Source organism: Melanostigma gelatinosum (genome assembly GCF_949748355.1).
Source record: "Melanostigma gelatinosum genome assembly, chromosome: 14".
In the NCBI taxonomy this organism is placed as follows: Eukaryota; Metazoa; Chordata; class Actinopteri; order Perciformes; family Zoarcidae; genus Melanostigma; species Melanostigma gelatinosum.
The window spans coordinates 12,738,286-12,766,139 of record NC_136647.1 but is presented as its reverse complement, the minus strand read 5'-3'; the positions used below and the strand labels follow the sequence as shown (position 1 = coordinate 12,766,139).

Genomic DNA, 27,854 nt, shown 5'->3' with positions numbered 1-27,854 from the left:
ACATCTTTGGTGCACGAAACCAAATCAAGAAACCCTGTAATCCAGGATGTGACATTCATTCACAACTCACAGCACGTTGCTATGTAACAATACACTTAATATTTTACATAAAATGAAGACTCATCTTGTCCTTTTTTCTTCATGAACTCAAAATCAGATGAATTCAAGGTGACAGATTCTCAGTTAGTTGAACTCAGAATTTGACCTTTGACTTCTCATTCACACATTTATACTGTAGACGAGAGAAAGGACGCATAAAAACACAATCAAAATCCACACATGAAAGGAATCACTTTATTGAATATCGAAAAACAATCATCACTCACTTGTAAAAACAGGTTTTTTTCATTATGACAAAATTTAACCAGGTAAGAAATTTAAATTCTCACGTTCAAGAGAGACACTCTCAAGACATTGGTATCAACACACTGACAGTATGACGGAACATTATAATATTCTACAATTTATTAAAAATTTAAAATATTTCTTAAAAATTAAGATGTTTCTTAAAAACAGCCCACAGACAGAAGATAAAAAGGTATAAAGCAGATCTTTGAGGCAAACATCAATATTTGACTTTAAAAAAATCGGATAGATAATTTTCCTTCACACATAAACGCTGACACAGCACTGTGGAGATAGATCTGGCTATGCGAGACAAAAAAAACCCCAAACATTTCTGAAAAGAATCGTGACCAAGACATTTACTGAACCAGTTTACGGTCAGTAACCTACTGTGTCGTTGCCATTTCTGTGCTGCAACATCATGTTACTTGTGTGATGACATATAAACCGACATCGATACATCTGTTGTAAGATAATAACGGCCGCTAATAAGACATTACAACCAGGTTTTTCCAAATCAAACTAATGGTGGACAGTGCAGTCGCAATGAACAAGCACAATAACCAAAATTCACAAATATTATTCACGGATATATTCCCAGAAGAGATTTAGCAGTTGCAAAACTAAAATTGTACAAAATCCAGTAAAGACAAAAACAAGCATTTAGAAACACAAACACGTGACTAAAAAATGATTATGGAGAAATCATAGTTCCCTTTACACTAAAACTGACGATGGTTACCCAAAACATTGAATACAATAAGTTGTATGAGATATTTTCCCCCATCCCTGCACTACTTCAGTGCTTAACAACAAGAGTACCCTGATCATAGAGATGATATCTGAAAACAGACATGACAGTCTTTGTTGCTCACTGCTGAAGCTGCTCGCACTGAATCTTTTGTCAGCAGTTAGCTTTGTATCTGCTCAAATAGTGTCCATTGAGACAGGATCATCTCTCTGAGAGAATAATTCAGACAACGCCTTCAAACTCTCGTCATCTGAGAGATTTCTGCTCTCAACCAGTTTCTTCACATAGGCCACCATCTGTTGTTGATGTTTATAACCGCAAGCCAGGCATTCCTTCAACACATCAAACCTTCTACTTTCCACCATTTGGACAATGATGTGCTCAATAATGCTGGACAAAGGATAGCCATACTCTATCACACTACAGCTTTCACCTCTTGCATTGCGGTAGGCATATCCGCCTGAATGCATTGCAACAACATTGCAGTGATCATCAAAGACAGGCGAGCCAGATGAGCCAAAATAAAAACAAGATTCGTAATTTAGAGCCTGTCTGTTCGCTTTATCATTTTTCACATCCTCAAAGAAACGGGGTGTAATCAACTGAATGGGAGCGTTGTTTTCACTGTAATGAGGGTTGTTCGGCACAACGCCCTCTGGATTTTCAAGGCGATCCTGCTCGACAACCTGGTTGCGGTTTTCAGTTGGAACTATGAAGCATGGATCTACATATTTCACACAACCATCAGGATGCCCGATAATGCAAATTCCGCAACTTTGGGGAAGGAATTCGAAGTGTTTTAACAGACCTTCAGGTAAGTTCTGATGAGCACTGATCCTCAACAAAGCCCAGTCATGCTGGTGCCCTGACTCATCATGGCCATGTTCAAATCCAGCAACCTCTTCCACTGCTGCTCCTGAATATTCCTGGCCTAGACTTTCAAAAGAGAAATGGACTGTGACCTTCTCAGTATGCCATGTACTCCCATCATACATGTTTTCAATTACATGGCCATTTGTGAGGACAAACTTGTCAAATAGGAGGAAGCCACTTCCTTCTGGTCTGTTATTTATTCTGACTTGGCAAACAGAGTTACTGAGCTCCATCAGTGTCTTCATTGTTTTCACTTCCCTGCATGTCTGAGCGTTCTTTCCGTAGTCCACACGGTAGAGATTCTGGATACGGGAAAGCCTAGATACTGGCTGACTTTTCTTTCCCTTCAACAAATCTTTAAACTGTGAAGATAGGTAAGTCTGCATCTCTTTTGAATTAGCTATTTCACGAAACACTTGCATTTCTGGTGCTTTCTGTTCTGGTGTGTTGACATTCACTGACTCAGCTGTGGTAGACTGCTGGAGAGGAGCTCGGTTTCCTTCAGAGTCAGACCTCTGAGATTCATTTTGCGTCGTGTCAGCATCTTCCAAACTGCCAGGCTGACTGTCTGGTGGACTGGACTCATCGAGCAGTACGATCCTGAAAGTTTTATCACCATGAAAATTAACGAGATTGAACATTTCAGTCTTTATGTCAGTGATTGTGTTGCAGAGTGCACAGTTCTTTGAGAATACGATATCCAGTAAACGACCATCTCTTTTCAGAGCACACCTCAATGTTTCCCCTCTGTATGCATAAACAGTCATTTCATCAATTGGATTATTTCTTATTGCTGGGTTTCTCATAATTTTCACTACATTTGTACCTCCTCTTGTCAGTAAATGAAACATCACAAGCTCACTAGATGGCCTCTTTCTCTGGCCACGATCAGAACCACTAGGCGGTTGCTTTGGCCCATCAACAGCTTTAACATACTTGATAGTCAGCTGTTCATCTTTGATTAAACTGCATGGAAAGTGTGAACTGATAGCTTTCCCATCTCTTACAATAACAAGCTCTTTGTTTTTGTTGCTGTTTGCAATTTTTCTGAACACTGGGCTTCTCTTCAGCAAGCCCTCAACAGTTCTTGCTTTATTGCAGGTAATAGTTTTGCCATCCTTATTGTAGAACCATTTGAAAGAATGGGTTTCATGTGGCTCCTCTTCCTAGGAATGAAACACCATTAAATCTCATTTCATTTAATTACATACAATTTTTTTTTATTTTGTTATAGCAACACTCTTAAGCATCCATCTATTAGCTATACCTGTTTAGAGTCGTGAGGGACTGGAGCCGGTCCCAACTGACTTTGGGCGAGAGGCGGTGTGAACCCTGAGGTCTCCGGTTTAACACCGGGCTGACAAATAGAGACAGACAACACTTAAAACCTTGTTACATCATGTCAAAAACAAGGCTGAAATTAAATAAAAACACAAAACCATTTTACAAAAAACAAGAAGATTTGCCACAAAAGTTATAAAATGATAGAAAATAAAAATAAACAAATACAACATGACAAACCTCTGCAAGAGTCTGTAAATCAGGAGGTTGCCTGCTTTCCCCATTCTGGTCGTCTGCTTCTTCCTTGAGGTAAAATATATAAATGTTTTCAATAATAGCAAAAGCATTACAGAATACATGCTTAAAACTTCTGTCATGAAGTTTTCTTTCACATTCATGTCCTTCAATAGAGATACAGAGCTAGATGAAATTGTCAAACCTGTGTAAACCAGTATAGACTGAGGAGAATTACCTTGTTGACTTTGTCAATTTGTTCATTATTTGTAGTCTTCAAGTGTTGATCTTGGGAAGGTTCCATTCTTTCATTTTTCTGGCTGAGCTTTAACTCCCCAGAAAATAAGGTGATGTAGTAGTTTACCTTCAGGAAAAGTTCATGAAAATGATTAATTTCTAATATCGTACACATGGAATCAACATAACAGCAATAAAAACAACAAATGTGAGATGGCCGTTACTCCTTTCATGCATAGTTGTGTGTGGCATGTCATTTTTCTCTCTTGTTCCTGGAACACATATCTCTCACTGGCTCTAATGACACAAATCCAAACATCAGCAAATGTGCATCTTATTGTTGGATTTTTTTCTTCGGCGATCGCCAACCAAACGTAAGTAATATTAATTCATACATATCAAATAATCTACGTGCCAAATTTCATGAATATATATGGACGTTTATATGTCTAAATACTATAGGAAAGTGACTTTGATGAGAGGAAGCAGAAAAAACGCTCTGGCGACGCTCTTTACTCTGAGAAGTGTCTCTGTATTTTCTCCGTATTGCTAATATAAGTTAGCATACGAGTGTAGTTTGTAGCTAGCTTTACACTACTTTGTCTAGCCAATGAAACTATAGCATTGATGTGTGACATAATCTGTCGTCGAGGGGAGGGAGGCAGAAATGTTGTGGCTGAAAAAAACAGTTGTGGCCGCGGGAAAACCGATCAAAGAATCATAGCGCGAGTTAAAGGTAGGCTGCTGTTTGTTTTTGTCTTAGCTCTGAAACACAACAGCAGACATGTAAAATAAAAAGCTTTTCTTGTTTATCATAAGCCAGGCTACATCAAGTATAATAATGCACAATGATCTGATCAATTATGCAAATAATGTTGGTGTGTGTGTGTGTGTGTGTGTTTGAGAGTGAGCGAGACTGTACATTTATTGAAAGCCAGCAGTGGCTCTTATGATTAGAACTATTTATGTAGATAAGCCTCCAATATAACACAGTGCTGTTATACAGTATATAAGGTTATCCAAAATGTAATGTTTTTGACTTAAATGTCTCTCTTGTGGTTTATGTTCCTGCCTGAAAAGAACAGAGACAGAGAACAGCGACAGAGAGAAGGAAGAGAAGAGAGGCAAAGGGAGACCGCAATAAGCAGAAAAACAGTAGAAAGCAGACTCAAAGAAGCAGAAAAACAGTAGAAAGCAGACTCAAAGAAGCAGAAAAGAACAGAAAGCAGACTCAAAGAAGCAGAAAAGAACAGAAAGAAGACCGCAATAAGCAGAAAAAGAGTAGAAAAGACAGGAAGAACCTTTAAAGTAACAAAGGTAGGTAATGTGTGTCTGTGTGAGAGTTTTTTTCCTTTACAGGAGGATCAAGAAAATAAGAGATGGATATAGAAATTGTAAATCTACAATGGTTTAAGGTAAATATATGTATGTCTATGCATGTGTTAAATATGCATGAGTCTATACATGGCAATCTGGCAATTTATAAAACTATTCAATTCATTGAGACATGTACTGTGGCTTTAAAACAAATTTTGTATTTAATTTCTTACTGTAAATGTGTATTTGCAGATGCCAAACATGCGGCAAGTCAGGGAGAGGAAGACGAGGAAGTGGACCCAGGAGGCCATGACACAGGCCCTACTGGAGGTGAAAGCAGGCAGGCTTTCTCTACGGCAGGCAGCCCAGCAGTTTGGGGTCCCTAAGTCCAGCCTGAGTGACCGAGTCAGTGGAAGGGTGTCCTCTGACTGTGTCTATGGTCAGAGGACACTCCTCACCCCTGAAGATGAGGATTCCCTGGTGGAGTACTGTTTGTATTCTGCCAGTCACGGGTTTCCACTGACGAAGCCTCAGGTCCTGGCCCACGCTCTGGCCATCTATAACCTCCGCCACCGGGACGCACAAAGAACCGTGCTTGGCCAGACGTGGTGGATAAACTTCCGGGAGCGGCAACACCATCGCCTTACTGCCCGGACCCCAGACATCATTGACCGTGGGAGGGCATCCTGCGCCAAGAGGGGGCCAATTGAGGAGTATTTCGGGCTCCTCACCACCACCCTGGAGGAGCACGGGTTGAGGGAGAAACCTCGTCAGATATACAACTGCGACGAGACGGGGTTTCAGCTGGACTCTACAAGAAGGAAGGTCATCGTGCCCCGGGGGACTAAACATGCTTACAGGCAGGCCCAGGGAACCAGAGACCACATCACCGTCCTGGCCTGCCTCAACGCGGCTGGGGAGGATGTCCCCCCATTCATCATCTACAAGGGGGGATATCCAGGGGGCCCCTATAACAAGGAAGGGGTTCCCGATGCCCTCTACGGGAAGTCGCCAGCAGGGTACATTGACAGTGAGCCGTTTAGGAAGTGGTTTGTCGGGCATTTCCTGAAGTTCGCCGTGCAGGAGCGCCCGCTGCTGCTCATCATGGACGGACATCAATCCCACCTGGATCCAGAGCTGGTCCGGGCGGCACAGAGGGAGGGGTCATTCTCTTGTGCCTGCCACCACATACGTCTCACATCCTTCAACCTCTGGATATGAGTTTCTTCGGACCCTTGAAGGCAGATTTCTCTGGTGTTACAGGAGATCTGTCGGCAGTGAGCCACTCCTTCTTGGTTTCTAAGAAGGAGTTTTCAAGGGTCCTAAGAGACTCCTACCAGAGGGTGAAGGATCGGAGACTGGTGGTGGCTGGGTTCAGGAGGTGTGGCCTCTACCCTCTGGACCCAATGGCTATCGACTGGTCACGGGTCATGCCGTCCAGGCCGCGGCGTGGGGCCTCCTCACCACCTCCGCCAACCTCATCGGCATCTTCCTGGGCTGCGCCTGATGTTGCCCTCCCCTCCCAGCATCCCCTTTCTCCAGCCCCTATCCCCAATCCCCAGAACCAACCCTCACCTGCCCCTCCTCCCAATCCCTACATGACCCATCCCCTGGTAACATCAGGCCGGATAACAGCAGACCTGGCCCACCTCCTGGCCGAAATAAACTACAACCGCAACACCGGCAAGGTCAGGAGGAACATCACCAAGGCCAGGTTACTGACAGCTCAGGAGATGTCCGACGTCATCGTGGAGGCAGAGGACCGTGCTGCAAGACAGGAGGCCCAAGCTCTGGCCAGAAGAGACAGAGAGCAGCAGCGGGCCGGAGACACCGGCCCGGCAGCCACTTCCTCTACCCTGTCTGGCGGCTCTCGCCCCAGCCGCAGAAGACCAGTGTCCCTCGGGGCTACTACAGCCACCAGCTCCGGACTTTCCATCGCCGGTCCCTCATCCCGCTCTGCCCCCTCGTGCCTCCCACGGTCCCCGGCTGCCTGCCAGCAGCACATCACCACCACTGAGCCTGCCTGCTGAGGAACACCGCCACCTTCCCCCGTCTCCTGGTCAGCGCATCCCTATTTTGCATTTGAATTCACGTATAAATCAGAATTCATTAACCATTGTTACGCATAAACATTATTATAAGTATGTATTTTAGAGTTGTAATAATAAAATATGATTATTATTTCAGAGCCTTCAACATCGGCTGCGGGACGTGGCCTCTATGGGTCCCAAACTCCTTCCTCTCCCTTCCACTGTAAATCCTTTAAATAATCTAAAAAAAAAAAACCACAATATTATAACACGATGGTGACATTAGCCATGATGAAGAGTAAACAAAGCATGGTTATGCTTTTTCTGTTATTTATACAGCCTCCCAACCTGCAGAGACCCGACCTTCATCCAGCTCCTCGTCTGCTGGACCTACGACATCCACCGGTACTTCATGTTAACTTGCATTGTATGCCAACCCATGAAAATCTGATCATTGTCTTTAATTCAAAGTAATTTTTTATTTATTTTAATAGGTCACACTCCTGAAGAGATGGAGCAGACAGTTTGGGAGTGTGGCCGGTGCCAGGAACCTGACCCTCCAGAGAGCTCGGAGGGATTGGTGTCGTGGGTCCAGTGTGACAGCTGCCACACATGGTATCACACCATGTGTGTGGGCTGGGACGAGGAGCTGGATGATGAAGACGATTATTTCAAATGCCATGTGTGTCCTGATTTTTAATTAAATTTTTGATTGGTTTGTTTTTCAATAAATGTTTGCACAGAACTTTTCAATCATTTGCACAAGTTATTTGTCTTTCACTTTAACAATGTAGCTTTTTAATCATGAATACTCATGTTTTTAGTTGTAATATAACTCTTACTCTGCACTGTGTGTTATGATAATAATTGTTATATACAATATGTGTACATAATTGTTAAATTCCAGACATCAGCTGGTGTTTTGCCAGTGATTGACATGAGAAGAGTTTAACAAAACATCCAGCAGGTGGTGGTATACGCTCAAACGGAAATTAAGGAGCTTTTATTGCATCATTTGGAGTTGTTGAAGCGTGATATCTTATTGTGAAGGACAGAACTACGGTCCTGGATGTGTTGACAGCATTGATGGTCATTTTTGCGACCCTGGAACAAGCGAATATCCCCGAAAAACCAGCAGCAGCCAGTGTTTACAACGAGGATAGAAATCTGTATGGATTAGGCCACGAGCAGTGCACGGCTAATTCACCGGTGTTAGCATCGTTTTAACGACTCTGGTAAAGGCAAAGCTAACTGTAATAATTACAACAATATTTCGTTTGAAAGGTACGAAGTTTAACTTCAGTTTAACACCATTAAATCAACTGAAAACATTACACGATCATTTTTATCAACATTGTAAGTGAATTGTATTGAAACATTAGCTAAAAACTGTCCGGTTTGGGGTACAATTCCGTTACTTGTCTTCTCAATGGAGTTCAGATCGATCGGTGCTAGGCTATGCTAACATTGTAGCAGCATCGTCAACACTCACAAACGCGCCAAATGCGCAGCGCCATCGCAAATTCGCGTCACTCCAGTCTCATCTCGTCTGTGCATAGACTTTGTATGTAATATACTCGCGCGAATAATTTGCGCCGCGTTTGGTGTGAACGCACCATAAAATAATGTTTACAATATATTTAGTTTGAACTTACCAAAACCGAGTGTAATCAAACGTTCGGTTAGGAGTAGTCCCTCTTCTAAGAATCGCCACCGAATGAATCTTGAGCTGCGCTGTATTGCACATGCGCTGTGTAACCGGAGTTGTGATTGGACATTCACTGCAGAAGGTGCTAGAAAGATGCGCCAGAAGGAGGAGCCATGAGCGAACAGCCTTCCAGGAGTACATCCCAAGTCTCTGATATGTCATTTCCTCGTTTCCTCTCTCCTCGAATGGTTTCCTTGCGTCTCTCCATGCATCCCTGGTGGAAGGGTCTAAGACGCAAGGAAAGGACGCAAGTGAGGGAAAGGTTGATGCAATTAAGAGACTTGGGATGTTACCCACCGTCTCGTGAAGGGTAAACGTCAGTGGTTAGAGAGGAAGCTTTAAACGTCTTCGGTGACGTCACGTCTTTTAAAGTGACATACACAGTAAACTGCCACGCTCGCGCCTCGCGCCTAGAAAAGCTACAGCTGTTGGCATTGTGATTGTTGGCATTCAACGTTCACCACCAGCAATAAACATTTCACCGGACTAAACCGCTGCAGATATACATCGAATACAAACATGGCCAACACAGAGGTAATGTTAACGTTTAGCGTGAGGAACCCCGACCACCGGCCGGCATGTGTTGTTGTTTTAACACCCAGCTGAACGCTAAAGCAAGCTACAGCAAGCTGTCAAACTGGGTCCGCTCTTCTTCATTGTACGCCGATAATACGCGTAATAGCTAACGTTTCATACTGTATTGTGTTTTCTGCCAAATGTGTTGAATCTAACGTTACTGTAGCAGTGCAATCACATTATTGCTGTCTCCTCTGCTCACAAGGGAAGTAAACTTTGGGGAGGTCGCTTCCTGGGAGACACTGATCCTTTGATGGAGAAGTTCAACGCTTCCATCGCTTATGACCAGAGGATGTGGAGCGCTGACATCCGAGGGAGCAAGGCCTATGTGAAAGCTCTGGAGAAGGCAAAGCTGGTCACCACGGAGGAGATGAACCAGATTTTACAAGGGCTGGATCAGGTGAACTCTCTTTCTCTCTCACACACACACACACACACACACACACACACACACACACACACACACACACACATACACATACACACACACACACACAGATAGATGCACTCAAGGAAGTTCACCACATTTTAAATCCAAGCTGACTACGAGGCTGTTTGATGATGAACTTTCTGATCACTGTTCTCTCACACTTGCATGCAAGGAAATATACTGCTGCTGCATTGTGGGTATACATGCGTCATTGTCTGCCCATCAGTGTTGGATGTAGGTTTACAGATGACAGCTGAAAACGTGCAATGGAGTAGAATTCCTCTCTGTATTCTGCTGAGTCGGTGCTGAACAATACTGTCATCATGTGATGGATGTCAGCTGCCAAACAGCTTCACTAATTCTTTCACTCACACAGTCCGGTCAGGGTTCAGGCTGCCCTCTAACCTGATGTTTTGCTTTGGCTATGCAAGTAGCATTAGGCAACCAATACAATACAGAAACACTTACTATGATGTTGATCATTTGCTGTACAATCACACATAAGTGGATAATTCTGCCTAGAATTCAGTGGGTCCATACGTGTGCTGTTACTACTTAAACGTGCTGTGTTTATGTGCATCTATTTAGCCTATTTGGTGATATTCCTTTTTTTACCCTCCAGATTTCTGTAGAGTGGTCTCAAGGTGTTTTTGTGAGCAAACCTGAAGATGAGGACATTCACACTGCCAATGAGCGCAGGCTAAAGGTGAGGTAGCGCTCGTTTGTTTTTCATTAAGTGAGTAAAGTTGGATTTCATATAATAATATATGACTGGTTAGGATTACTTACATATATAGTGTTTTGTGACGAAGGACATTTCTACGTACGAGTCCTCTTACTCAATAAGGAGGCAGACATTAAATTGTTTTGCTATGTTTTTCAGTCAGATAATTACAGGATGAATCCATTTAAACTGAGGTCTTATTTTCTTATTTTAGAGGTTTATGTTTGCTGTCATTCACCCACTTGCTATTGCTCTTTTCATGGGACATGTTAAAAAGGAAAAAAAAAAAATAGAACAACACCAGCCTTATCTTTTAAGTTTCAACATCACATGGAGCATTTGGAAGAATGATCAACCAGGATCTAGTATTTTTATCCTTTCAGTTATGAGCTATAAACGTAGCAGTATAACTGTTCTACTGTTGGGTGATGAGCGAGGTTTTAGTCCTTTTCACTGATTGTTTTTTCTTGTTTCAGGAGCTGATAAGTGCACCTGCAGGGAAGCTGCACACTGGCAGGAGCAGAAACGACCAGGTTCGTCTTTATAATAATAAAACTGTAGTGACTGAATTACTTTCTGGACTTGCGGCCGCATTAGCTGTGGTACCTGATAAAGTGAGACGCTCGCTGTGTGTGTTGACCAGGTTGTGACTGACATGAGGTTGTGGCTGAGAGATGCCATCTCCACCCTGACAGACAATGCCCTCCAGCTGATGTCGACCATGGTGGAGCGGGCGGCAGCGTAAGACGGATACACACACTTGTAACGGTGCTTTTTTTTAATTTTTTTTTTTAAGTTGCCCTTTTATCCTCTCTCTGAACCTCCAGAGAAATTGACGTCCTGTTTCCTGGTTACACCCACATGCAGAGAGCTCAGCCAATCAGATGGAGCCACTGGATTCTAAGGTGACCTTAAATGAAGTGAATCCTACACGTCTGACACTTTATTTTCTATATTAGATGTATTGTTCACGTCATTCTCGTGCGTTTGTTTCCCCGCTCGCTGGTCGAACCAACCCTCAGTCATGCCGTTGCTCTAAGCAGAGACGTGGACCGACTTCTGGAGATCAAGAAAAGAGTGAATGTTTTACCTCTCGGCAGGTACGCTGTGAACACACGTTAACTATCCGACACTGAGTTTCACCCACAGAGAGGACCAGTTAATGAGAATGATTCTTGTTGTTTTCAGCGGGGCCATCGCTGGAACACCTTTTGACATCGACAGGGAGCTACTGCGGAAAGGTCAGGCCACTTGTGTAAAATACTGCAGGATTAGTACTCTCCTGTGAGAAGTTGCAGCTGTCCTTTTGTGTCTTGTTTATCAATGAAATGCATATTTAAAAAAAAAAACTGAAACGATTCCTTTCTGTAGAGTTGGAGTTTGATGGCATCAGTCTTAACAGCATGGATGCCACGGGCCAACGGGACTTTGTTGGTACGTGAACCATACGTGTGTGTCGGCGCTCTCATCCATTAAAATGAAATAGTCTTTCCTAAGTGACCTCATGTTCTGTGTGTTTCTTTAGCGGAGTTCTTGTTCTGGGCTTCCTTGTGTTTGACCCATCTCAGTAAGATGGCCGAGGACCTGATGCTGTACAGCACGAAGGAGTTCTCCTTCGTCTCGCTCTCTGACGCTTACAGGTCAGTTCCCGTTTTGTATTACGTGGTCCTAATTTACAGTTTACATTTGGAAATAATAATAAATATGTTAAAATGTCTGGGTGAATTCTAACGGTGAGTGATGTTTGTCAAACAGTGATCACTGCACTTGATGATAAATGTGTACATCTGGTCATTTTGACAAAAATACATTGTATTCAACTACTGTTTAAACCTCATGTTGCATACTGTATGGTGGCAAATGAAAATATGAAATCATTGCTGTCACTGAAGTTGTCCACCTCCACTTTCAAGCTGGCCTTGTGAAGTTCATTCTAAGTCTTAATGCTGGTGTTACTGCTGTGCTGTACTCTTCATGAAGCCCAGTCATTTATTGAGCATTTGAAACTCGTGTCGCCCTCATATTCACTCCTCTATATTTCTATACTCGTTGTGTATGTAGCACAGGCAGCAGTCTGATGCCCCAGAAGAAGAATGCTGACAGCCTGGAGCTGATCAGGAGTAAAGCAGGACGCGTCTTTGGCAACGTAACACCTCCGATACTCTTTGTTACTCTTTGTTAGATCGTCTTGTTTTTCTGTTCATTGAAGGGCCCACGTTGCCAGTTATGTTGTGTCAGCAGAGCTCACGTCCACTGCCTTTTTTGATCAGATGGTGTAAAAATACAAACAAATGATGCTGAAATGGCTCCTTTAAAAATAAAAGGTGATATTTTGGTATAATTTCTGCAAACATGTGATCATTACAATTAGTGCAAGTGAAGACCACATGTCCCATAAATGCTAAAGTTGCTTCCTGTTGCAACAATGTTGCTTATTTCTATGCTGTTCTCTTTCACTGATTAGATAAGGATTCATGTGTAAAGCTAATGTTGTATTTTTCTGCAGAATCAAAGCTGTCTTGTCAAACTGTTGACTGTCTGTATTTCAGTGTGCAGGGTTCATGATGACTCTGAAGGGCCTGCCCAGCAGCTACAACAAAGACCTGCAGGTATGAAAGTGTGTCTTTGTGAGCTTTCACTACATTGTTTCTCTGGATATTTCCTCTCTTAACTTTTTTTGTCACGCTGTCCTCGTCATCCTTCACCAGGAGGATAAGGAGGCCATGTTCGACTGCTATGATACGGTTCACGCGGTGCTGCAGGTGACAACTGGAGTCATGTCCACTCTCAAGGTCAGAGACTTCAGTGTTGATTATTCTGAAAAACTTTGTTGCGGATGCTTTCTTTTACTTTGTATAAAAACCTGACCTCTCTCTGTTTGTTTCAGATTAACCAGAGTGTGATGGAAGCCGCCCTCAGTCCGGACATGTTGGCTACTGACTTGGCCTACTACCTTGTGAGGAAGGGGGTGAGTGGTGTTTAGGTATACTCTCATCCAAATGCAAATTGTAAGAAAAGTAATTTTAACGACATTTGATTCAAAAGAAGATAAAAGACGATGTTTGTTGAATCAATGTGAATATTCTTAAAATGCTGTCAAGATTATATTAAATCAGATGGGTACTCGCCTTCATGCAGACTGTTCCACTAAGTGAGAAACAACATCTTAGCTACGTCAAGGCTTTTCTGGTCACTCTATTTAACAACAACCACAGAGAACAGGTGGATGTAAAATGCTTTATATGTGAGATAGCTATAATATTTGACATGGTGTTACGTGTATTTGTGTGTTGTAACCGTGTGTTCTTGTGTGTTGCAGGTGCCGTTCAGAGAGGCTCATGGTATTTCCGGTAAAGCTGTGTTTGCAGCTGAATCCAAAAATATCGCCCTGAATCAACTCACTGTGGGTGACCTGAGTGCTGTGAGGTGACTCTCTTCTTCTCATTCTCACACACACACAACCAGAAAGAATAACACCCATTGTTTAATGGAACAGGATTTTCTACAACAGCCACTTGGATTTTCTCACATTGGCCCTCTCTTTTATCTCAGCCCTCTGTTTGGAAGTGACGTGTCGTCGGTGTGGGACTACAGGAGCAGTGTGGAGCAGTACAGCGCCCCCGGAGGCACGGCCAAGAGTAGTGTTACTGCACAGGTAGAACACCTGAGGACCTGGCTTCAGAAGCACACCCAGTGACCTCGACCTCATCTCACTTCAGTCTTTTGAATCACGTTTAGACTGCCACAATTTAGATTATTAGCAAATGTCAGATTGAGGTCAAATGGACATATTTATGATTTATGACTTGAGAACCATGTTGCCTTTCAATTGTCTCCTCTTCTTTTTAAGTACCACAGCTATGATGTTTCAGTTGATCATGGACCGATCATAAGTGTTACAAAGGACCCGACAATAAATAAATATTACTCAAACTAGCAGTGTGTTACAGGTTGATCCATTGAAGCAACTGATTTCCACCACACAGACTCAGGATGCTGCTTAATCCCAGAGAGGCTCCTGTTAACTAATGAAAGTCATGAGAATGGTTTCAGTGATCCGTCTGCCCAAAGATATAACAGCAGGTGTGGTTTGGTTAATTTAATGGTAACCTACTTACCGGTACTATCACTGTCAGTTTAGAGTTCATGTAATAAAACTCACCTGTTGATGAGCTCCACACAAAGCATGTTGTGGTGACGTAAAGCAGATTTAGTTTAATAGGATATATATTTAGTTTTATAGGTTCTATTCAAGTTTTAGGCAAAAGTGCAAAACATTTCACGGTGTTTGTACAGAAACACTCACTCAGTGATCAGTGTCAGACAAATTCAGACAGTTCACAAATGCAATGGCAAGAAAACTATCTTACATATTTTATTGCCTCAAAACTGTGTTCACCATATTTAAGTGTTTATTTTTCATTGAGGGTTTGTAATTTAGTTATACTGTTAAAACTGTTTTGCTTTTAAACAAAAAGTGATACGGACAAAAAACCTTTTATGTGAACACACAGTGAGGGTGTTCAAAGATGGAATAACTCATATGTCCGTCTGAGAAAGTTATCTCTCCTCCCGACGTCATATTTAAACATCTTGACGTCTTGTATTTGTCATTGGGCTGAATAAGTGTGTTTTTGTGGAAACTCCCCCACTGCATTGGCAGGTTACAAAAAATCCTCACAAACCATTTCAACATAAATTTTTGTTTTATGATGGGCACCCTCTGTCTCTGGTTTGACTCATTCTAGAGTGATAACAAGGTTGCCATGGTGGTCCTCCTGCAGCAGAGCAACAACCTCAGCACCGGGCTCAGCTCCGTGTCGGAACCCGGTGGCGCCGCGCTGGGCCGGGCGGGTCACACCGCGGCGGCCGTAGTCCTGGGACTCATCCTGGTCCTGGGCTTCCTCGGTAACTTCCTCGTGCTCATGGTGTTCTCGCGCTTCCCCGGGCTGGTGACTCCGGTGAACGTGCTGCTGATCAACATCAGCGCCAGCGACATGCTCGTCTGCATCTTCGGGACTCCCCTCAGCTTCGCGGCCAGCGTGCGCGGCAGGTGGCTGACCGGATCCTACGGGTGCCGGTGGTACGGTTTCTCAAACGCGTTTTTCGGTGAGTTATTGAGGATATTTGAAGGATAGTATAGCTCAAAATTGTACCTCAGTAAAGTACTTGAGTAAATGTACAGTTACTTTAAAATAAAGACACTTAGTAAGAAAAACATTTTTTAAATATATGACTTTTCTGGAAATATAATCTGCATATGAATTGTATATGCAATGTCAACAAGAAAAAACAGAGTTCTTATCATTCTGTAAAAATAGACATGGGTATATTACTAGATTTTATTATACCAATAATGACTTGTTAGCAACATTTTAATTACAGACAACCAAATACTTTAGTTTAATCTATAACAATGCATCCAATTTTATAGGTTGATCGTGTGTTTTGGATGTCAAATTGTAATCTGCAAAGTAAATTGTAACTGCAGCAGATACATGTAGAGTATGAGTACACTTGGTCATTAATCAGGCTCAGTTTGACAGCCCTATACTGAATAATGTGTCTCTCTCTCTGTCAGGTATAGTATCTCTGGTGTCTCTCTCGCTGCTGTCCTTGGAGCGGTACTCTGCGGTGTTCGGCAGAACCCACTTGGACTCGGACCCCTCTCAGTACCGCCGGGCCAAGCTCGCAGTAGCGGCCTCCTGGCTCTACTCACTGGTCTGGACGCTGCCACTGCTGCTGGGCTGGAGCAGGTCCGTACTGCCCCAATATTAACCCATCATTTCACTCATTACTCAATCAATCATTCTCTTATTCAGGCTGATGATGCTAAAACTACGAGGAACGCCCTGGTTTAGTCACTTGAATAAAAAGTGAATCGTGAAATTAGTGCCTTATAGGAAAATAACTTGAGAGAGCCACAAGTTTTGGTCATCTGCAAATGTTCTGTCTAACTTCACAATATGACTTTACTGAGTTAATATGATATTTGTTTTACGGGTCAAATGATAATCAGAAATGTCCCTAAACAATGAGAAAGTAAAATGTTTATTTGAAGACTCTTATCTCAAGCCTGTCTCAAACGAAACAAATTTGCTTTGACAACCGAGCACCTGGATAATATTATAGTGCAGAGGATTTTAGACTTAGAAAAAATTGCATGTTGGGGAGGTGTCTGCCTTCCTTTCCCAAGCCCCATCTAACACATAAAAGTATTAACATGAACAAAAGAATGAAATAAAATAAGGCCATTCCATTTTTTTGTTCCTAACAGAGAGATATAATGAACATATCCTAACACAGAAATCAATAATGTCAAACAGGAAGCACATGAAACAGAGCATATGTTGTGTGTTATGGAGCAGCTATGGGCCGGAGGGTCCCGGCACCATCTGCTCCGTTCAGTGGCACCAGCGCTCGACCGCAGCTCGCTCCTACATCAGCTGTTTGTTCATCTTCTGCCTGCTGCTGCCGCTGCTGCTCATGTTCTTCTGCTACGGGAGGATCCTGCTGGCTGTGCGAGCGGTGGCAAGACAGGTGAGTGACCTTTGACCCCTCTATGATACCAGGTCCACCGGTGTTTGTGTAAGTGTTTTTTGTCCGTCCAGGTCACCAGGATCAATCGGTCGTCAGCTGAGCGGAGGGAAGGCCGTGTCCTTCTAATGGTGGTCTCAATGGTGACAGGCTACCTATTGTGCTGGATGCCATACGGTGTTGTGGCGATGCTCGCCTCCTTTGGACAGCCCGGCGTGGTGCCGCCTGCTGCCAATTTAATCCCGTCCCTGCTGGCAAAGACCAGCACCGTCCTCAACCCTGTTATTTATGTGCTGCTCAACAACCAGGTACCAACAATTCCCTGTAAATATCTGACACAAAGTCATCTGTCGTGCTCTAAATTACATTTGAATAAACTCCAAACAAAACAAAGAGGTGCAAAACATTTGTTAGGCATCACCAATTAAAAGATATGTTCACACAATGAACCTTTTTTTTACTTCATGATAAATCATAAAATTCTGTTGCACCAAAGCTGGTTTGCTAAACCATCTATAGAAAATCAATATTTCAATTTGTTTTTATAAGTTTAAATCCAATATAAATAAACACCAACACACCAGAATGTGAGTATCCCAGCGCTTTATTGCTGATTGTTTTGTGAAAAATACTTTGCATCCACCAACATTTAATTTTTTATTTGAATGAACTGTAAACACTACATTTGTTTTAATTCAAACCAATCAGCAGCAAGGGACAAATGTGTCCTTCCAGCATCATTTTCAGTCACTGAAAGCTGCTGCAGCGTCTTTCATGATGACCAAAAAAAGGTATCATTGATGTTGCTAGGCAGCTCTTATTCTGCTCACAAAGCTCCGATAGGTTGATAGGTTCTCCAAACCCTCTGGAAACAGACATCACTGGGCACAACGCCAGACCTATTTGCATTACTGAAGATGTGGGCGGAGATTCAGAGGTCTGAAACCAGGCTAGAATTAATTAATTTGCCTGGTTGGCCATCCAGCCTTGGTTTATATATTCCTTTCACATTGTATCCCTGCCTTAGCCGGCACATTTCACCAATAACTAACATTCTCTGTGATTACATGCCACCTCACGTAGCCGAGGAGGAAACATTTCCCACCTTCTTGCTCGGACATCTGAATGTAACTTCTGATTCTGCATCATATTCCTTTTGCTGCCTCGGCCTCCTCTGTGTGTGTGTGTGTCTGTCTCTCAGTTCTCCAGGCGTCTCCTGTACATGATCAGGTGCAGCTCAGAAGACCCTCCCACCAGAGTTCACCATACGCTGCCCAGCAGAAGGGATGCGTGGCATCACGCCCCCCACCCACCAACGGAAGAGCAAAACACAGTGCATGCCATGTTCACATCCAGAGACCAGCAGGTACAGCAGCCTGCTCTGTTGCAAGTGGCTCAATATACAACATAGAGGTCAACGGTCACTTCAGCTCAATGATCAATGAAAAAACACATCATATCACTTTTGTTTTTCCAATGTATTTGACCTATTTAAAATAAAATGTTAGAAAGATGCTGCAGGAATTATTTTAGTTCTAGAAATATGTGTTTGACCTGTTCTGTTGATACATTTAGCGGACCATGTAGCTCCATTTTGAATATTTGGAACTGTTTATCACAACAGTCAGATGTATGTTGACCCTCAATGCCGGAGCAAAGCTGCACTTACTTACCTCTGTCCATTGTTGAACTTTGCATCAGATGGAGCTCATTTTGTGGTCTATTACAGTTTAAACTAGAATTAGATTTGAAATATTTTTATATATCACTAAGCAGCCCACTATATCTCACAACAAATGTGTGTCGTTAAAGTCAAAACAAGTTTGACTACATGGCACTTTGACATTATTTCTACTGAACCATAAAAACTGAAGTGTGACTGTTTATGTCAAAAAACGTGTTTACATCTTTGCACCCTTCGAGGGCGGTGAGGCTCAGCTGTCTGTCAAATATGCACACACAGCAGTATGAGTAAGGCGGGTAACTGCATAATTAGGGAACATAATACATAGACCACATTAGATATATAAAGAGACATTTTGACTATTTTTATTCATGATCAACAATAAACAATAAAAAAACCTCAATTCAGAATAAACAACTTTAGATTCCTGAATGAATGGTCAACACCAAAATAATTTATTAAGAAAATAAAAATACATCTTGAAAAATATACAGTCATTATGCTTCACGAACCCTGACTGAAATCTCAGTGAGTGAAAGATTAGTCTGAAGTCACATTTGTGCTGAATCATACAACTTTACAGACCTGTAGAAATAGCTTCAGGTACGAGGGGAGAGGAAGCGTCATAGCGCAGTGTAATACTGTCGGTTCACCTTGGGAGGAAATGTTGGAGAAACCTTCTGGAGCAGGTAGTCCACACGAGATATAAAACCCAAACCACTTGATGAGTCTCTCTACCGTGTTCAGACACTAACACCACACATTAGTCTTACAAACGATCCAAAAATACACGTGGGACACTTTCCTGTGAGGTGCAATTACTGCTGAACTGGAAGTCTGTCTTTAAGGTGCATCAATATCGTGGAGCACCGAAGCCGAAATTTCCTCTTTCGTTTAACTGAGGTGTGGAGTCTCTGCTGATTTCAAATTCTGTGGAAAGAAAAGACACAATGTTCTGGTATGACTGGAATTATCAAAGCTAAAAGAGAAAAGGAAGCGGAATTAAGTCAAAACTGCATCCTCCAACTGTGGTGCTTTGATAAATCTTCTAAAAGTTAAAAGGTGCAATATACGGGATTCAGAGCATTAATGCAGCAGCAAACAACAATTGTCTGTGTAAAGATACAATGCAGTAATGTCTACCTGAGCAGAGAATGAACTTGCTGTGTGATGTAACCCAAGCGATCCTTGCTTTGTTGACATGGCCTGGCCGGCCACGCGTGCTTTTAGTGCGTGATCATGCATGCGATCGTCACCTACTGGCTAGCTCACTGCAGATGTTCTGCACCGCTCTCATACGGCGGTTTCAGCTGATAACGCTGCTCCTGACCGACGGCAGCTGCGCAGAAGCGTAGCGCCCACCTATCGGTTAACCCTCGGGTACACACTGTGTGCTCTGTCAGCACCTTTGCTGTAGTTAGCGCTGTTAGCACTGTTAGCTGCAAGCAGCCGGCTCAGCCGTGTCCTTGTTGAAAGCCGTTGAGAGGCGATCGAAATGCTTCCAATCCCGTATAATACTGTAGCACCTTTAAGGTATCTGCATGACTGGAGGCCTCTAGGGGTGAGTGGGAAATAATGTTGTTGTTTGGGGTAGGGATTAAAGCTATGGTCTACTGTTGGTTATTAAGGGGTTATGGACTACGCTGTGATTGGTCAGCATGGGCTGCTTGTGATTCCTGTGGACATTAAGAGTAAAGACAATATTGTGGAAGTTGAAGAGACGCTCAGTCTTCTTTCTTTTCAGTACCGCACATATTTGGCAATCTTGTCAATGTTAATATTAAAGTATCTTTAGGGGCAACCAGTTTCAGTTGTTCTGCACTCTGTAGTTTTATATTATATTGTAATTTCATATTTAGAGGGACTGTGGCTTGTTACGAGTGTCGTCATTTTCTGAGGGGTCAACTTGCAAAACATTTGTCACTGTAAACTCTGGGGAACATAATCCTCTGGCAACAGGAAAAAATATGTTTGTGTGCGTGGGTACATAAATCATTTAATCAATAATAACCATTAAAAAAACGATTTAGTGTATTCATTTTTAAGTAATTTATCAAGATAAAATAGCTTACATTTGTGATGAACTTTTATCACAAGTCGGATTCAACAATATATCATTTAATTTAAAACAAAAATTTAAATTCTGGGTATTTTTCTGTGAACATTTTGTAAAAAGTAAAAGAAACAATGACCTGTGATTCTGTTCTTCCTCAGATCAGTTTTTTAACCTCCCCTGTGAGTCGTTGAACAGAGACACCACGGTCTCCTCTCTCGTGTAGTCGGGCGGGTTGGCGTTGGGGTCGTAGCCCAGGCGAGCCAGCATGGGGGCGATTTCAGCCATGTCGCTTATCACGTCAGAGGGAATGTGACCGACCCACTTGGAGAGGGCGTCTGTGTTCACCGGCTTCATCACCTGGTCTGTGGAGCGCTCAACCCTGCACACAAACACACGTTTAGTTCATGTGCTTATATGGAGGAGAAAATGTTCTGAAACTAATTCTGTTCCTTTTAATTAGCCACTGAAGAGTCTATGAAAATGAAGACAAATCAAACATTTTAACTCAAATCTAATACACGTTATACTGCTGTATTCTATTATGTATGCATTTACTGTGCCTATGAAACGCATGTTATGAAAATCTGTTAAAAAACAATTCATTTTTGAATGATTTCTTTGTTTGATCTACTTTGACTTAGGCATTTTAAATCTTCCATACATAAACATGTTTCCACTCTAAATAAGTAAATGTGTATGCATGATTCAGAGCATGCCACATTTTATGAGAATTTACATTTCTGAGGAGGTCACTCCTAATATTGCACCAACCGTTGCATAACTAATCAAAATAAGGGTGCTAATTCTCTCCGAATGTGGTGAAAATACACGGCAGGTTTGGGTTTTTGCGGTTTGAAGCAGCCAAATTCCCCCCAAATCCACTGAGCTTCTGCTCTATTTGGATCACGACAAATAAGTGGAGCGACAAAAACTTAACTCTGCTGATTGAAAGCTTTACTTGACTTTGAAATGTTTGGCTGCTAAAGATGCAAACTCTGGCTGAACTCGGGCATCCTGGTAGATCAGTGGATTCAAATATATGACGCGCGTGTTCAAATCTGCCTCTCGCTTTGTGCTGCATTTCAATTCAGTGGAGAAAAAAAAAAAGACATAATAGCCTTAAATATTTTAATAAAAATGAAATATATCGATATGAAATTAAGGGATTTAGTGTTTTCCAATACAAGGATATATGTGGCACAGCAGAGATGGATTTGATGCAGCGTTTAGAGACGGTGTTTTTGTTCTCAAAATTCATTTTAGAATAGCAAGCAAATTATATAAGTCACATGAAGGTACAACATAGACAGAGAAATCCAATTCTCAAGAGACTAGTGGTGAAACATTTAGTCCATTAATCAATTAGTGAAACCAAACAAATTATCAACAATTCTGATGATCAATCAATTAATCAATCAATTAATCAATCAAAAGGCTTCTCAGTCTAGTTGTCTTAGTGTACTATGACCGTCTCTAGGGTTTCAGATTGTTGGTTGGACAAAACAAGCTGTTGGTCTTGAAGAATATTTTACCATCTTCTTACATGAAGACAAATCGACACTAAAAACAATCGTTTGTTGCTGCTTTAGAAGAGATAGACAACAGTTTCCTCAAAGACAAGCAGGTGTTTTGAGTATTTAGTTGTCAATAACTGAATTAACGTTAAAGCCTGTAGTCTTAAAACACGTCCAAAACATTTTGACACTGGTCTGCAGTGTGAGCGTTGTCAACTCTGGAAATTGTTCCCGTCAAACGTCATTCTTGGAAACGTAGGACGACACTAACTGAAGTAGAGGGAAACACATCACAAGATAACAATGCAGTTGTCCCGTGACTCCCCTTACCACAGGGAGAGTAAAAATAGATTTTCCTCTTGATCGATCGATACAGTTTTAAATTACCTGTGTCGCATCTCTTTCATCCTCATCCTGTCACATAACACAAGACGATTGGCAAGAAGATAATAAAGGCATTAAGAAAGTACTGGCCAAAATATAATTCAATGGAAGGTGTTTAATCTTAATCTTCATATTCAAAGAAATACATCACTAAAAGTAGATGTCTTGAGAACTTATAAATTATGTTATAAATTATATTATATAAAAAAAGCTGAGCAGCAGCTCAGGAGCGTGTTGAGTTGACTGATAGACTGAGAGAGAAGAGTCACATGTGACCTTTTAGCCGCCGGTAAGAAATGACACCTGCACTCCTGAAATACACCTCAAAGCCAGTAAGGTGGGAATTCACAGGAGGAATAACAAAGCCGAACGAAACACACACACACACACACATGAAGATCTGTGTACATGCAACACGTACATTGACTTCAACATAGATTTGAAAATCTGTAAAACCTCAGCACATGAAACGGAAACCATCTGCATCGTCACAAATACCACGAGAGATGACTTGGTGAGCGCACACACACACGTTTCACACCCACACACACAGACACTCACATGTTTCACACACACTTACTTGGACAGAGACACGCCACCAGCCTTTCCAATCAGCTCTTCGTGGTGCAGCACTGACGGGTCCCACTGCAGCTCCAGGAAGTGAAGCAACTTCCTCATTTCCTCCTCTGTGTGGAGGACGAGCTGCTCGTAGCGGACGGGCAGACATCTGGACTCCCCGGCGGCCTGGCACTGGCTGAACATGGTCTCCACCGCGCTGCTCCACTTGGTCAGACAGTCCCTGTAGCTGGTCAGGTCAAAGCCAGAGATGGTCACCTGTGAATGGAGGCAAAGCGGTAAGATGAAGGCAGGAGGCCAAAGTGCCGGAGAGCGAAAACACAGAATGGAAAATGTCTCAATGTGGCAACAATAGGAACTTTGTCTGCCCGCATCCCCGATGAGAGAAAGAAACCCAGCGTACCTTGCGTGATATCATGGAGTGGACGGTTGCCCGCCCGTCTCGTAGCATGAGCACAAATTTGCCTTTCGGGAAGATGCGCGACAGATACGAGAGAGACTTCAAGGCGAACGGGTCCTTGTTGCAAAGGCGAGGTGCAGGCTCCCCGTGGCCGACTATCACCTGAAACACATCGAGTGACGATTACAACAAGGAGTACCACCGCTGCGACATGCAAACCATTCCTTCTCAATACTCACAATACCAAGATTATATTACACATATTGACACGCTAAATATAAATATACATGTCATTTACAATGACGGCGATGAGCACTTTTATCCTATTAAAGACAATTAGGAATATTTTACCCCAAAACAGACTCGTTATTACCCGAGACAGTGTGACGTTTCCACAAATGACCTCGTTTAAAGCTATAGGCAGTTTTACTATAGCCTAAATAATTCATAGATTAATCAATAAAATAACCTCCAGATAAATCAACAATGAAAATACTTGTTGAACATGAAGCCTATTCTGCTTAATATCTACATTTAGATATTTGCAATAGCTTTCAATAACCCTGTGTATGCAAACACATCATTCCTAAAGCCGAAACATTCTTTCGACACACGATCATGATGCAGAGGCACCGACCCGCTCACCTCTAACAGGAACGCTCGCACGGCCGAGTCCAACACCTGGTCGGTGACGCCGGCCTCGTCCAGTCGTATCCTCTCCTTCACCGAGCGGCTCCAGGTGGCCCGCATGGCCAGGAGGCGGGGGATCACCCGGGTCTCTTCCCCGCACCGAACGGCATTGTGGGCATCCAGCATGACGCGCATCAGCGTGGTGCCGCTCCTGGGGAAGCCTCCGATGAAGATGAGGGGCGTGTCTTCGGGGAAGTGTTCGTTCAGGGATGAGCTCTGATTGGCCGAGCCCATGTTGAGCTCCATCCACCGGTACCGATGGCTTTTTGGGGGGCAATCCATCCCGCTCATGCCCAGGTAGATTAGGGAGGCAGAGCAGAGGAGCATGCAGCCCAGCAGCAGGCTCGATCTGGTGTTCCTCATGGTTTCAGATTCAGGAGGACATAAAAAGATGTTCAGGGGCACCTGAGGAAGCGGGCTGGAATCAGAAGTGAATGCTGCTTAAATAACAGCAAAGCTCAGTTGAAGACAGCCCTGTTGTCCGAGAGCAGGCTTTAGGCCTGCTGCGCTGCGCTGCCAGCCACGTCTGTTATCCATCGTTCCTACCTAAAACATGAGAAGACATGAAACAGTTTACAAGAGCGTACTGCAGTATGGGATGAGGCCACTGACCGTTAAGCCATATCAAAGTTCACTGTGGCATGCAACGCAGACGCACTCTCGGGGAGTGTATCTGAACGCACCAATTACAGCTTCCTCGTGTTTTTATTCTCGCCGACAGTTTCTGCCACAATGAAACTCAAGGCAGTTTGTTTTCGATCATATTACTGTTGACCAAGCGAGTCAACCTGCAACTTCCCCATTTCGCTTCTGCAATAGGCCTGCGAGCAGATTCAGCAACGCAAGGCAGCAGCCGATTCCTCTAATTGGCACACAACAAACACACACGCGTGAACATTCAATAACTAATGATTTGACTAATGTGTCTAAACACTGATTTCTTTGGATTCCTTTTAAAGCAACAGTGCAGCTTTGGAACTCAAACTCACTGCAGTTTTACTTGCTGCAGAAGCTCTGAGCAAATATGGAATACGGTCTCCCTTTCTCTGAGGGGTTTTGGTTTCTGTCTTGTTCAGATTGAACGTGCAAGGAGCCGAACATCTGGATGCCACGTGGGGGAACTCCTCTCTCTGATGGGCCGGAGTAGCTTGCCTGTAAAAATGAATTCTGATGATCACAGCAAAAAAAATGAAAATGAGGACACCACTGCCTGGCTGGGATACTGAGGTGCTGCCTTAAGCCATGCTAAGTCCAGCAGTACCCACAAGCTTTACATGTCATACTGATGCATTTCCATGCAGAGATTAAGCCACTTGGAGTTTTGCAGAGAATTAGGCCAGTGGTTTAAGATGAGCCTTGGTGCTTTTTTTTTTTCTCTCAACAGATTTAAAAGGGCAAATTTACCCAGATTACAAAAAAAAAGGGTATTTTCTCAAGGCTAACAATTATGTTCTCTGTGGAAGCAGAAATCTCGGAGACAGACATCTGGAACCCGGGCAAACAAAACCAAAACGACCTGATTGGCACGACACGACTAGACTAGAGGTTTCTGCAAAGACTAGGAGAGGCTAGCCACTCTGATAAATCAGGGAATTGACCTCGAAAAGGCCAAAAGGAAAACAGTGATCTGTGATTAGGTTGAGCAGAAGAGCCAAAGCCAGTGTCCCCTCCTCTTCAGGAGGGAACATGTACAAAAGGGAAAGTGGAACGCCGAGAACATCGCTGACATTTAACCTGAACTCTGCCAACAGCCTGTGCTTCCTTAAAGCCGTTCCCTCGGATGCCCCGCAATGAATTCATGACTCAAGTAGTTTTGCACATTTATTTCTCTTTTCTTTATTCTACCCTGCAATGCCCGTTTCCTCATCAGCAGCTAAATGTGAGCTGAATTAAATATATCCTTAAAAAAGGGACAAGCTCAATTCAGCTGCTTCATCATCAAGAATTACTGCCCTTTTTTTGGGGGGGGGGGGGGGGGGGGTATCTTTGACCAGCCTAAAGCCTCTTTCTTCCTCACATGAGGGAGCAATAACACAGACTTCCTGCTGAAGGGAAAGTCTGAGAGGGAGAGCAACTTATACATGTTCCCTTCTCTGGTTAATGCATTACAGTCACGAGCATGTCCCTTGTTGGATCTGATACCCTGAACGCCCTTCATTGGATGCTCTTCTTCATATATTGCTCTTTATATGTCATTATTGCTCTCTTAATGTTGCAGTGACAGCTCCCTCTCAGTGGCAAAAATAAATTGAATATCCTAAAAAAGGTACCATATTCAACTGCAGCTGAAAAAAAATACAAATATGCGGTGATCCAGGTGCATATCGGTGGATGCATCATAAACAGGTCAATCTACCACCGCAGTGTGTGCAGGAATAGGATTACTCAACGGCTGCAGATTGAAGGCCCAGCATCCACCGAACATCTGGCCCTGACTTGATGATGCGTCTTGTCTGCACAGAATGCACCCGAGGCGGGCAGCCACCAGGTGAACGACCTGCTATCAGTCAAAACTCAGCACGAGACCAGCGGCGACCTACAGCTCACCCGCAACACGCCATGAAACGCCTGTCAGCGTGTCGTTGTGTGACTATCTCCACTTAGGCTCATTTAAGGGGTCCGTAAGTAGCCACTGCGCGTCGTAAATACACCAGAACCGTGAAAAATGGTGTTCACTCACCAGCGTCTGTAAAACTGACGAAATCCGGAGAAGAAGAAAAAAAGAACAACGCACGAACCTTGATCCAAAAAAAAAGGTGAAACCAGCAGCTCCTATATCCACATCCGTGTCATCGAGCGGAGGATCTATCTGTTGAGTGTCTTCAGAAGACACAGTGTTACACAACGCTGCTCACAATGTAACTTTGCTCCCTGCGAAGTCGAAGGGAGGGAGGGGGGGATCCAGTGAGTACGAGCGCAGGCAGTCAGAGAATGCTGAGCTCTGATTGGTCCCTGAACGTTCTGACGAACACATCGGCTCGGGAGGATCCTATTGGTGGAGGTGTTAAAGGGCGATTCCGCAGCAGTGACAAACCCAGGTTTTTTTTTTCTTTTTTTCTTCTTCTTCGTCCTCGAGGCTAAAATTACTTTACTTCATCGATTCGTGTGCTCTCAGTAAAAGCCCACAGGGGGAATTTAATCACACTGTGGGATTTAGTTGAGGTTAAGCCCGCCTCATTTCATTTACCCACCTTTTCATTCGTAAACCAGATTTTGGTGACTCTTTTAGTGGGATATGGATTCTTCATGATATATCGCGTGCTCTGTGGAGAACCAAATGTGACTTATTAGGCAAGCCTGTCAAATGTCAATAAATAAAACGTAAAATAACCTCTGAAATTCATGAATAAGCAATGAGATTCATCAATATCAATTAAATATGTACACATTAATCCCCTTGTGCTAACAGGTTTTTATATTTACAATATGATATATCTATATCAAATTATAATGAAACCTCTTAGCTTGATTTATGTTAAGTTGGCTTGGAGTGGATACACTGCCAAG

General features: G+C 43.0%; 4 protein-coding genes and 1 long non-coding RNA gene across 9 annotated transcripts; 3 read left to right on the top strand and 2 right to left on the bottom strand.

The window, feature by feature from the left end:
- Nucleotides 1-276: 276 nt before the first annotated feature.
- On the bottom strand, nucleotides 277-8,813 carry LOC306788335 (serine protease FAM111A-like). Of its 2 annotated transcripts, none has more exons than XM_079283821.1 (5): nucleotides 8,724-8,813; nucleotides 3,723-3,848; nucleotides 3,491-3,553; nucleotides 3,237-3,326; nucleotides 277-3,135 (listed from the first exon to the last, which is right to left on the bottom strand). In XM_079283821.1, the coding sequence occupies exons 2-5, from the start codon at nucleotides 3,786-3,788 to the stop codon at nucleotides 1,273-1,275; spliced, it is 2,082 nt and encodes a 693-aa protein (XP_079139947.1). In that variant the 5' UTR covers nucleotides 3,789-3,848; nucleotides 8,724-8,813; the 3' UTR covers nucleotides 277-1,272. The 2 variants fall into 2 exon arrangements, with proteins under 2 accessions (XP_079139947.1, XP_079139948.1); XM_079283822.1 differs by having other exon boundaries at nucleotides 277-2,569.
- On the top strand, nucleotides 5,007-6,545 carry LOC306788022 (uncharacterized protein; the record flags this gene model as incomplete). The annotated part of the gene is made up of 3 exons (XM_079283351.1): nucleotides 5,007-5,136; nucleotides 5,291-6,230; nucleotides 6,346-6,545. Exons 1-3 carry the CDS (start codon nucleotides 5,101-5,103, stop codon nucleotides 6,543-6,545), a joined length of 1,176 nt encoding a protein of 391 aa, XP_079139477.1. The 5' UTR covers nucleotides 5,007-5,100.
- LOC306788069 lies at nucleotides 7,007-7,676 on the top strand. The gene is made up of 4 exons (XR_013772574.1): nucleotides 7,007-7,097; nucleotides 7,226-7,291; nucleotides 7,408-7,473; nucleotides 7,563-7,676. It is a non-coding gene; the product is annotated as an uncharacterized lncRNA (long non-coding RNA).
- Nucleotides 8,266-21,055, top strand: LOC306788333 (argininosuccinate lyase-like; the record flags this gene model as incomplete). 4 transcript variants are annotated; one of them, XM_079283817.1, is made up of 22 exons in its annotated part: nucleotides 9,026-9,310; nucleotides 9,558-9,752; nucleotides 10,405-10,488; nucleotides 10,983-11,039; nucleotides 11,150-11,247; nucleotides 11,334-11,411; nucleotides 11,529-11,606; nucleotides 11,695-11,747; nucleotides 11,878-11,940; nucleotides 12,032-12,146; nucleotides 12,568-12,652; nucleotides 13,056-13,115; nucleotides 13,215-13,298; nucleotides 13,394-13,474; nucleotides 13,826-13,932; nucleotides 14,059-14,161; nucleotides 15,255-15,615; nucleotides 16,088-16,262; nucleotides 16,875-17,046; nucleotides 17,118-17,351; nucleotides 18,245-18,409; nucleotides 20,942-21,055. In XM_079283817.1, the coding sequence occupies exons 1-22, from the start codon at nucleotides 9,296-9,298 to the stop codon at nucleotides 20,972-20,974; spliced, it is 2,496 nt and encodes an 831-aa protein (XP_079139943.1). In that variant the 5' UTR covers nucleotides 9,026-9,295. The 4 variants fall into 4 exon arrangements, with proteins under 4 accessions (XP_079139944.1, XP_079139945.1, XP_079139943.1 ...); XM_079283818.1 differs by lacking the exons at nucleotides 9,026-9,310; nucleotides 20,942-21,055 and adding an exon at nucleotides 8,266-8,352 and having other exon boundaries at nucleotides 18,245-18,454; XM_079283819.1 differs by lacking the exons at nucleotides 9,026-9,310; nucleotides 20,942-21,055 and adding an exon at nucleotides 8,281-8,303 and having other exon boundaries at nucleotides 18,245-18,454.
- On the bottom strand, nucleotides 19,160-27,199 carry LOC306788336 (protein-tyrosine sulfotransferase 1-like). Its single transcript, XM_079283823.1, has 6 exons — nucleotides 27,028-27,199; nucleotides 24,303-24,893; nucleotides 23,661-23,819; nucleotides 23,262-23,515; nucleotides 20,920-21,162; nucleotides 19,160-19,657 (listed from the first exon to the last, which is right to left on the bottom strand). Exons 2-5 carry the CDS (start codon nucleotides 24,708-24,710, stop codon nucleotides 20,943-20,945), a joined length of 1,041 nt encoding a protein of 346 aa, XP_079139949.1. The 5' UTR covers nucleotides 24,711-24,893; nucleotides 27,028-27,199; the 3' UTR covers nucleotides 19,160-19,657; nucleotides 20,920-20,942.
- Between the last annotated feature and the right edge of the window lie 655 nt (nucleotides 27,200-27,854).